This window comes from Bactrocera oleae, chromosome 6, assembly GCF_042242935.1.
Source record: "Bactrocera oleae isolate idBacOlea1 chromosome 6, idBacOlea1, whole genome shotgun sequence".
Classification (NCBI taxonomy): Eukaryota; Metazoa; Arthropoda; class Insecta; order Diptera; family Tephritidae; genus Bactrocera; species Bactrocera oleae.
In genome coordinates, this window is record NC_091540.1 from 56,204,988 (window position 1) to 56,217,047 (window position 12,060).

A 12,060-nucleotide genomic window follows, 5' to 3' on the forward strand; every position below is an offset into this window, starting at 1 on the left:
TGGTGCCGCAATCAGTTGTAGACGAACAACGTCAACGAGCAGAAGCGAGCAAATTGCAAAAAATCATTGGCGCCGGGTAAAATTGTTGTGTCCGACCGCAGTAACAATAAATATAATAAATAAATGAAATATTTCCATAAATTTGCAAGCAGCGAATAAGCACAACAAAGTAAATAAATAAATAAGTGAATAAAAGACAGCGATGCATATGGTGAAATAGTAGCACAACAACACCAACAGAAACGCAAAGTTTTCACATAAATCAATAATAGATGAGTGCGACGCAAATTTGTATGAAAAACGCGCAGCAATAAAACAACAAAGCAGTAGCAAAAAGTGAGTGAAATTGTAGTTAAATATCTTAGCTTTTTCCATTTTCCACACAATGATTAACGGTATTGTACTTGGTTTTGTGGCACCTGCGTGAAAAAAATGGCAGTGCAAAATTTGCAACGCGAAAAATAAAGAAGTTGCTTTTTGAACGCGTTTGGAAAAATCAATTCTTTGCTACTTCATTCGGTTGCCGAAGTCGGCGCTGCAGTTGACGGCGCAGCCGTTGAACCACTACAGCTGTCACCAGCAGAGCCAGCACCGAGGCATATTGCATTGTAGTAAAGCGAACTGCCAACAGCAGACGACGAACCACCCGCCCAAACTATTATGCGGCGCTTAGGCGGCCACCCACTCCAGCAGAGCAGATTCGAGAACCCCCCCGCGCAATTTCGTGTACACGCCAGCTGCACAGTAGCGTAACGGCATCAAGCGAAGCAGCTAGCAAGTGACGGTGGTGAAGAAGAAACTCCAAGGAAATCCCCCACGTCGAGTTGGTATTTTCGTGTGAGCCATCGCTGGCTAACTGCACTGTCAAGTGTGTGGTCGCGTACTGTGTGTGATTCTTGAGACGAAGTTTGTCACCGCTGAACTCTTGACTTGACTGTCTGGCCAAATGACTGACAGAATGAGGTGTGTTGCCTATAAGAGGTGCGGGCGTGCGGGGCTGTTTCGTTTGTGAAGAATACAAAATCATAAGCAAAAAGTGCAAATGTGCAACGAGTGAATAATACTTTGTATGCCGCATTACACATGCAATTCTTTACTCGGTGCAGTAGACGGCGAGATAAACAAATGTGAGACAAGTCATTTCATTGTTTCTTTTTTTGCCGATGTGTATGAAAGACGGGGACGACGACAACGACAACGACGACGACAAAGGCAATTAAGCGTCGGCGCCAGAATGAAAGCTTGCTGGCAAATCCATGTGTGCATATGTTTGTATGTGTGTGTGCTTATCAAGCAACGCAGCGGCAGGGGGTCGCATGTGCTAACCAGTTTTTAAATATGGTTTGCTCAAACTTTTAATGCCTAGACTTGCAATTCAACCTTTCATACAGGCAAACAAATATAAATATATAAAAAAAAACCTGTATATATTTATGTATGTAGATAGATGAATTATCGTCTGAGAATTTTTTGTTTCGCATGCAATAATTTCTACTTCTTCTTTTGTTATTATTATATTTTTTTTAATTTTCTGTCCCTGCTTCAGCCAACTAACCACCCCATGGATCGTTCTACCGCCCTTTGCGACGAGTCGCTACAACACGGCGAATACACCACATTTTGCGGCGAAAAAAGTTAAAATGATAATAAAAACGCCGTGATAATAAATGAAATGCGTAAATGTGGAGCAAAGTGTAAATATGTGTGTATGAAATAATCGGTATAAAGCAGGCATTAAGAACACAAACAACAACAAATGAAAAAATAGAAATAAAAAATTCAAGTGTTATGAAAATGTGTGTGTAGAGAGAGCAGCAAGAGTAGTGAAGTAAAAAAAAAGTTGAAATAAAAATCGGTAAACAACAAGAAAATTTATTTTTTGGACAATCGATTTGCCAGAAGCTTTCTGCGATTTTTTTGTTATAAAATTTTTTACAATTTTTCGTAAAAGTTTAAAAGATTTCAAGTATACAAAATGTTTAGTGTGGACTAATAAATGCTAAGTGGGGACTAAATGCTTAGTTGATTGAGCTGAATACATAAATGAATCTTAAGCACTTGTTTGAGTTATAAGTTCTTAATATATATATAAATGTATGTAAATATGAAAACATATATACGTAAATCGTTAAATTTCGTAGCACAACTCGCACCGCCAACGCTTAATTGCTGGGCGCACAGCATAAAGGTGCAAGTGTTGTGCGAAAAAACGCAATTTTGAATTTAATAAAAAATCGCTTATCGGCAGCGCAATCAATTACAAATTAAAATATTACTACAAATAACTGTTTAATTCTTAAAACTTAACAATATGAAAGTTTATGAAAAAAACAATAAAAAATGTTAATGTCGCTGCGCCGACTTTTTGCATTAAAAGGTGTACAAATTTCTTTATCTTGATTTTGATCGATTAGTTTGTGTGGCAGCTATATGCTATAGTAATCCGATATCAACAATATTTACGCATATTGTAGCGTTGGCTTGTGCAATCATCTATGTCAAATTTCGTGCAGATATCTTTTTAAATAAAAAATTTTCCATGCAAAAATTTATTTTTATCGGCCAGTTTGTATGTCAGCTATATGCTATGTTGGTCCGATATCGGTTTCGATTCCTGCAAATGATGAGATTCTTGGAGAGAAAAGTACATGTGCGAAATTTCAGATCGATCGCTGATATGTTAGTCCGTGTATATACAGACAGATTTTACTTTATAGCGTCTCCGAAGTTTCACTTTGAGTGTTCCAAACTTCCTGGGAAACTTAATATACCCTGTTATATATATATATATATAAAAGGGTGAGACATACATACGTGTACATCCTCTCATACACGCTTACATACCTACTTACATACATATACATATGTATATGTATGTATGTACATATATAGGTACATCTGTACTTCTAAATGTGTTGGCTTATCAACAATTGTAGCCAGCTAATCGAAATAGAAATGGTCGACGAATAATTATTCTGGAGTTCCTTGATAAGTTTGTATGTCTGTATGTGTAGCTACGTGGATACATTTGAAAATTATATTATATTTATATAGACAGATGCTTTGCTTTTTAATAAAGATTTGCTTAAAACGATTTGGTTAGCCACCAGTGTATCTGTACATATATACATACATAGGTGCTCACCTGGATATATTTTATAATCGCAATAATTACGCGCACATTATATACCATAAGCACACATGTACAATACATACATACTTTCATACTCTGCTTTTGAGAATTAACATTAATGCGTAATATATTATATTACAATAAATTAGCAGCGAAGAACCGTCATTGAAGCAAATTAGAATATTGCTGCAAGTGTTTGTTCACAAAAAAATTTTAACAGGGTGTAACAATATGTGATTTAATTATAAAAAAAATTTTTTTTTTCAAGTTATGATAAATTTTAAATTCGAGCTTTTCATAGAAATCGTGTATTTTATTTTTTTGATTAAGATACCTCAAGTTCCATATCCGTATTCTTTCTCTATTGCAATAGATTATTTCTAAGATTGGTCCTGGAGCCGACATTTGGTTCAAAATGTCAAAAAAAAAAAATTTCTGCAGTCAAATTTGTATTTAGTAAAGTACGAGTGATAGAAATTCAATTCTCTTTCCTTACTGTTAGAATAAATTGTTAAATTTAGATATTTTATGAGAGCTCTATAGAGAACTAACCTACGTTGATTCCTTTGTCGACTGAAACTCTGGTCTATCTCGCTTACAGAAAGTGGGCCTCAAAGCGGGGTTGCTTACGTGATAGTTCACTAGCCTCGATTTGACTCGCGGCAACCTCACTCACAAGTAGTCTTTTTTTGTCGACCTTGGTTTAAAGGGTTGATTCGAAAGCGGTCATGCACCTTGTGGCCTTATATATATAACTTATTTTTTATAATAGAGCTAATTCATTCTTTTGTGTATATCTAATGCATGTATGAATGAGATAATGCATAAATGCAGTAATTTTAAACCGATGCAAACCACCACATTTACTTGCAGTCTTGGAGGAAATATAAACGCTGTATATGAAATTATCTATATATATATATAGACTTTCTTGGCACATTATCTTTATTGCTTATCAATTCTTTATTTATTTGAATTTATATAACCTCTTTGTGTGGTAGCTTTAGTTAAAAAACATTCCTGATTTAATATACTAGTACAATGCTGAGAGTCAGACTTTTCTGTATTGTATTGTCTATTATATATCCGACCAAAGTCCCAAAAACGATTTGTTGTGCATTCTTGGATCCACATAAACGACTAGCGTTTTAATAGTTGTCGTCGTTATCAGTCGTAAAGTCTACGCCGTAAGTAGGTGTTAAAAGTGCAGCTTTTTCTGGGCGGGTACAACCTGAAACGGTTCAGACTGGTTATCAGCGTCGCTAGAGAAAAAATTTAGACTTCTTTAAGCGGTGTATACTGGCTACTGAAGTGTGAAGTAAAACACGTATTAAATAGAGATTTGGTCCCCTGAAAACTGTCGATTTTGCGGAGAAGACATCGAATCAAACTGGATAGAAACATCGCAATGACGTATCCGAAAAGGAAGTACTTCCATAAGCTCAGGCGCATATTAGGTTTCTTTTATGCGCTTGTCGTTGAATGAGATAAGTTTAGGGAAGCTAAGGCATAGTAGATCAAATGGAGCTCCTTCCGTTTTACATTATCTTAAGCGATTTGATGTATTAATCAAACGACCGCCTTTATTGTCAGTTGACTAGTTTTTGTTCTCTCGTAGGCCTCAAAATTTCTGTCGGAAGTGCACAATTTCGTTCACTCAGTTCACATTTTAGTCTCAGGCAATCCTGTTTCCACTAATAATAAATTTAACTTAATTACTTATATTTCTCAAAATTCATGCATAGGTTGGAAGCAATTTTTAATTGTCACTAGCTCATTGCTCATTGCTCTTTGACATTGTCTTAAATCTCTTAGTTAAAACTACTCTCGTATCGCTATGTCTGTTTTGAAACATAGCGGTGTGAGTTCTTATTTAACGATTTTAGGTGACTTACATGTATGCACGAGTATACAGATTAGGGCTGAACTAATAGAGCTTGTAAAAAAGGGTTAATGGGTGTAATCAGGTATTGCAGTACATTTAGTTTAATTTTTTAGTTTGACAAACAATCACGCAGTCATTAGAGAGTAGTGAATCGAACAAACCATAACTGCGAAAGATGAATTGATGACATCTCATATCATAATGAATTCTATTGGCTGAAAACTATAAAGAATTAGCTCCTGAGGTCCTCCTCTTAAGTCTTTTAACCATTGTGAGTTCTCGTTTTATATCTTTCTTTACGTTTATCATCTAAGTCTAACGTGTACCAATATTAACCCTACTTTAAGTAGCCAAAATAATAGGCATCTCTCTACTGGTCTCTACAATTTCAATGCCGAGCAGACCATACAATTTTCATTTCTTACAGCTTCTTCTTATATCAAATGAAAGGACTCCTCCGATTATTGATTGTTAATAACTGCACCAATCAACTGCTTTTTGCTTCAGTTATAAACTCTTTATATTTTTCTAGCAATACATACAATGCCTGCGACGCTTTGTTATTAAAAACCACTGGGTCCTCGAATAGTAGCAAACACAACCAGCTATAAAATGTCTCCTCTAAGACTAGTCTACTGTTTGGTGCTTTTCGCCGGTGTTCGAGCGAGTACACGTAAGCTTAAATATAATAATCCAAATCGCAGAACCAAATAATATTCCTCTTTCCTCACAGCTGAGCATCCGTATGCCTGTATGAGTTATATGGAAGATGAGAAGTTCATAAATGATGATGATGACTTTGACGAATATTCAGCAAATGGCGCGCAGGCGCAATATAGTGCAGAGAATTTGAATTCACTGGACGTAGAAGACACACCAATTGAACCGACAGCGCCGCATAGACGCATCTGCCAGGCTGATTATACTTTTTGTTTCGCACTCTGGCGGCAATATCCGAATGGTACACGTATCGAGAAACAAGGTAAACTAAAGAACTTAAATCCACTTATTTCCCCACCTTTTTCTTTTTGTTTCAACTTCTAATTATAATATTTTTTTGTTTTAAGGTTGTTGGAAAGAGAGCACCGAACGCAATGCCACATGCAGTCAGTCGGAGTGCACAAGCTCAGCGCCTACATCACGCAACAATTCTCTATACTATTGCTGCTGTTCGGGTGATTCCTGTAATAAGAATGTGGCCGTGGTGGAACCAGCGCCCTTGCAGGTATATTGGCATTCAATTTCAGTACCTTAAACCCAGTTCGTAAATGAACGAATTTTTTTCAACAACTTTAAAGCTCTCCAAACCCATTTATGGCGCTGACAAAAATGTTTCTATGCACTTTGGCGATGCTGGTGTGGGCGTCATTCTGACTGTGATTGTTGTATTGATTCTATGCTTGTCGGTTAGCAGTTTTGCGGCTTACTGTTATGTGCACAAAATTAAAGACAAAACCATGCCCGAGGAAGCACCACTGGCACCTTCCGGTCCTGGTTATAGTTCGAACCTGCGAAATGTGGATAATATTAACTTGATATGCATGCTCGGCAATGGTAAATATGGTACCGTTATGAAGGGTTTACTGCACGATCAAGAGGTGGCTGTGAAGATATTCCCGGAAAGTCATTATCCATATTATATTAATGAACGGAACATTTACTCGCTGCCTATGATGGATAGTCCCTCGTTGCTAACATACTTTGGTGAGTACGAAAAGTAAGGGGTCTACGAGTTTTGAAATTAAATGGCTTACTAAGTCAGTTCAGTCGATATCAGGAGGTATATTAATTAATTAGTAGGCTCGTATTTTCAAGATAATGGGACAAGTTTGAAGGGTCGGAAAAGCACTATAACGAAAGAGGACTTTTTTTTGCGTTTTTAAGATTTTTGAAGTTATTTTAAATTGCTGCGACAATGAATCCACTACTCAAGAAGCATTTCCCTACGAAAAACACTCATGCGCTAATATCACTGATAAACCCATATAGCGAACTTTCTAGCCCCAAACAAATTGCGAAATCTATTTATTCTAATACCAATTTATGACCTGGATTGCTGGGATAGTCCAAGGTGCTCAAACCCTATTCTCTCAACATCGGTTTGGTCCAGAGGGAACTGCGTAGATTATTATTCCACCTCGATATCTTCCATTTTCGACACAGTTCGGCCTTGCTTTATGAACAGCAATCGGATAAAGCTTGACCAAAGAAAGTGTCAATACGTCCACAACAATTTAATCCAACCTTATGTCCTTATATTTTTAAAAAATTCAGACCTTATTCGTCGACTTGATGGTCATTCAGATAATACTAGACTTTAAATAACTATAATATTAGATGTAAGATATTGCGGGAGATAAAGCATGTTGAAGTTGATATTGGCAAACAAATGCTACAGGGATCTTATAGGAATAATAGTGGCATTGTTAAGTAAGTGAAAACCCTGGAATTGTTCTACTCATACACATATTACAACTATTACCTTCCATGTTCCATATACACATTTCTAAAACTTAATATTTCTGTATTTTAGGTTATGACGAGCGTCACACAATGGACGGTAAAATCGAATATCAGTTGGTGCTATCACTAGCTCCATTGGGCTGCTTACAGGATTGGCTTATAGCCAATACTATGAGTTTCGAGACCTTCTGTGGTATGGCGAAGTCCATTACACGGGGTCTCTCACATCTACATACGGAGATAAGTCGCGGGGATGAGTATAAACCATGCGTTGCCCATCGGGACTTCAACTCGCGTAATGTGCTCGTCAAAGCCGATCGTACATGTTGCATAGCCGATTTCGGATTTGCGCTAAAAGTGTTCGGCTCCAAGTATGAATATCGCGGCGAAGTTGCTGTCGCCGAAACGAAAAGCATTAATGAAGTCGGCACACTACGTTACATGGCACCTGAACTTTTAGAGGGCGCTGTAAATTTACGTGACTGTGAGACATCGCTCAAGCAGATGGACGTGTATGCGTTGGGGCTGGTGCTCTGGGAAGTGGCGACTCGTTGTACAGACTATTATGCGCCGGCGCAAATGACGCCAGCTTATAAGGCACCCTACGAACAAGAGGTCGGCACACATCCCACCTTCGATCAGATGCAGGCGTTGGTAGTGCGGCACAAAGCAAGACCACTCTTTCCGCCTGGTTGGGGTGGTGGCGCTGCGGCTAAGCTAATTAAAGACACATGTGAGGATTCTTGGGATCATGATGCTGAGGCGCGTTTAACTTCGCTATGCGCCGAGGAGCGTATGCAAGAAGCAGCTGGTTTGCGGCCACGCTACTCACACGCACAATCGCCTAGTCCGTTATTGAGCGCCAACAATTTACTTGCTGTCGATCATGTCGACTCATCAGCGGTACGTATATCTATGGAAACGTGTCAATCGGAGACGGCAACAATGCTGCAGCCGCCACCAAATCAGAAGCTGTTGCCGCGTGCTCATAGTATGGGCAGTGAGTTGGGTGGCATGCCACCGCAGACAGAGAAAAATCATCTCATACACACACAACAACAACTGCAACCATATCAGGGACGCAATCCATGTCAGGAGCGTAACTTGGCGCCGGTCGCAACGCGTCCACCACAAATTCTGGTTGAGAAAAGTAAGAAGCATAGCTTTCAGACGGGTCAAGAGAATAGTTTCTCATGCCTCGAAGACGACGTTTCAGTAGAGGATTTAATCTCTGGCGGTAGCACGAAGAAGATTAGCAATTTTATGACTGACAATACTTCCAGCATGGGTGAAGGCTTCCCCAAACAACACAACACCGATCGAAAGCTGCGCGGTTGGCATGGCGTACGCGCCTTAATACAAAAGAAACTCTTTCGTAAGAGTGACGTCGGCGCTGACGTTTTCCAGCAACAATTCGGTTATGGCGATGAAAAGTCCAACTTAGTTGACAATCGTTATGCGGCGGTAATTAAGGGACTAGACAACACCGGCACCGAAAGGCTGGCCAAAGCAGCCACCGTTAGCTACATCGACGATCGACAGCGCTGCAACAATGGCGTTGCCACATTAAAAACCACAATGCTCAGCGATATCTATCCGCATACGAGACGACCCAATAATCTCGACTTGAGTCCTCTCAATGGTGCTGCAGTTCCGGTCGCTGAGTGCAGTACGCCGCTTAACAGCGCCACCTACAACAAATCCAATTTAATACAGAGTATTGCGGAGGAGTGTCACGATAGCGTGCCTAAAGTGCGTCTACAGCAATTGGACACACGCACAAGTACGCCCTGTCACGTGGTGCCGCGTTCCCTCTCCACCAGTCTGATAAAAAATATGAATCGTAATAATAATAACCTCACTAAAAGTGAGCTTAACCCAGTGAATGTGGCAAAGTGTCCAAAGGAGGCGATACCGCCAACGGCTGCCAACTCGGCTGGCCATCTCAGCGCGCCCAATCACGCCGACATACTGTTTCGGCGACAGCGCAGCCTTGAGATGTTCCGCGAAGTGTTCAGTGGGCGTGGCAGCACGGAGCGACTACGCGATCCTAGTCAACGTGTGAAAACACCGGGCGATGTGCCGCCTTCAGTGCGTAAAGTGCGCGCCTCCAAGACGCTCAGTCTCTACGACGATCGAATGATGGACTCGTCCACGCTGAATATACTCTAGCATGAGGAAGTTCTGTTGCTGGAATTGTAAACTGCGAGAAATTGTGTAAAGTTTACAATGGCGGCAGACAGAACAGTAGTGTTATAAACGAAAGTAGACGAAGTGCTTCGTTGAAAATACGCTCGCATGTTTGGCATAGAGACGAGAGCGCCGACACACGCGCTGATATTGCAATACAAGATTTCAACTCTATTTTACATAGACACGAGTATTTATGTAACTATATGACCCAACTGTATTGTATGTATTTACATGGAAAACTCTATATATAAACATGTGTAGATTTGTATGTGTTTGTATAAGTGAAATAACCAAAGTCCTTATAGTGTAATTTTTGAATGTGTTTTTGTACGAGATTTATGCAACACATAAGCGTTGTGTCTGTAAGCTAGTCTTAAGTGTGTATACTATAGTTAACGTACATGCATATATATGTGCTAAGTAAGTGTAAGTTGTATGTGCATTATAAAAAATCTTGGATAGGATCACAGATCAGCAATGTCAGCCATTGTTTGTTGTTGCAGACAAAAAGTAGTAACAAAAAACTGTATTTTTTAAAACACTTATTGGTAGTATATTAAGACAACCACTGTACATCTCTAGGGAATTTTCATAGCTCTTATGGTAGACACTAACTATTTTAGGGTGGTTCTTAAAGATAGACAGATAAAAGTTTTCAACAAAATTTAGAAACAGAACCACTAATAAAATTAATAAAATATTACTATGAACGAATGATAACGTAAAAAATGTTTGTTGCCAATTGGAAGTTGTTAGGGTGTGTATGAGCTGAAAAATTAAATATGTTTTTTATATTTTGTAGACGCCTCAGTCATTTCTAAATAACTTCGAAATATTATTCAAGACTTTTTTAGCTAAATTATTGACGGTTTTTGGAAGCGAAACAGTAAAAAATATTTTTTTAATTCTTAAGAACCACCCTAATTCTATATACACATAAGCATTAATAACAAAAACATTGCAAAAACAAAATGGTGCGACTGGAGATGCTTAGAGTGAGTATGGGAAATTTATTTTTTTAATATTTTGGCCGTTTCGAAATATTTTCAAAACATTTTAATTAATAATTATCGAATTTTCGTTATTGGTACTAAAAACACATCTATTCATTATTTTTAAAACCACCCTTATACGCATATATATACATATGTATATAGGTATTAATATGTAAAATCAACAGAAACACACTTTATATACTAATTTCACCTATTCATAATTAAAAGTTTAAATTTTTTTATGATGGCATCTACATGTGTATGTGTGTACATTAGGTTGGTTCTAAGTGCTAGGAATATAAATTTTTTAACAGAATTTCGGAAACTCTGCTGCTAAATCATTAATTTTTTTGTATTTGGTATTGGTTGGAGACGATTAAGGCTTGTTTAAAATATAAAAAGAAATACTTTATTTAATTTTTAGACCTTTTCTAAGCCGTTTCTAATCAGTTAAAAACAAAATTATATATGCGTTTTTTACTACTTAATTACACTTTTGGAAAAGTATACTAAAAAAATTATTTTATAGTGTTTTAAGAACCACCCTAATGTATGCACATATATTAATCGCTATTAATATGAAAGTCAACAGAAATTATATATTGTACTATTTTCATTTACTCTTCACAAAAAGCTATACTTTCCTACATTTCTATTTTTGACTTGTCAATTAAAAGCATTTATTACTATTAAATATATTAAAAAATTAACTCATACATACAAACAGTCACGCAATATTATATATTTCTACTTACCATACATATGTGCTATACATTTCATTCTGATCAAAAATAATAATAATTTATAACACACCCTAATATTTGAACTGTTGATGCGTTCATCAAGTCGAAAGAATTTTCCAAATGCCTTGTATTTACTTAGAAAACAAAATATAATTAGTGATTTACGATTTAGAATAAAAAACATGATAAGTTTATTCCTTAAAAAAATTAAAGCTATAAATATTATAGCCATATAAAGATTATAGCAATGATACTCTAACAAAAAACAATGATCTTAGTGTACTTGTATTCCAAATTATATATGTAACGTATATATATGTAGGTATATAAGTATGTAAACGAAATTGATTTAGAAAACGTGAAATGTAGTGTGAGAAAGCGACAAAAGCAAAAATATTATTTGTAACTATTATCAGACTCAGCTAACATCACATATACATACATACATACCATTAGCAGAGTTGTATGCTAACAAACATAGATACATATATACGAGTTTAAGTTGTGCAAATAAGTAAATACAAATGTATGTATTTAAATCAATAAATTTCATATAGTAAAGAAAATATATACATATATAAAAAAATAATAATAATATTGGGATTTTTAATTGATATTTGAAGCAGATTTTTGCGGCTTTCCGAGTTC

The 12,060-nt window shown here is 37.1% G+C and overlaps 1 protein-coding gene across 2 annotated transcripts; it reads left to right on the forward strand.

Annotated features, from left to right (window-relative positions):
- Window positions 1-26: 26 nt before the first annotated feature.
- wit (wishful thinking) lies at window positions 27-12,007 on the forward strand. Of its 2 annotated transcripts, none has more exons than XM_014233303.3 (6): window positions 27-336; window positions 5,551-5,691; window positions 5,752-6,000; window positions 6,086-6,243; window positions 6,317-6,722; window positions 7,552-12,007. In XM_014233303.3, exons 2-6 carry the CDS (start codon window positions 5,631-5,633, stop codon window positions 9,651-9,653), a joined length of 2,976 nt encoding a protein of 991 aa, XP_014088778.2. In that variant the 5' UTR covers window positions 27-336; window positions 5,551-5,630; the 3' UTR covers window positions 9,654-12,007. The 2 variants fall into 2 exon arrangements, with proteins under 2 accessions (XP_014088778.2, XP_014088777.2); XM_014233302.3 differs by lacking the exon at window positions 27-336 and adding an exon at window positions 1,465-1,855.
- Window positions 12,008-12,060: the final 53 nt, after the last annotated feature.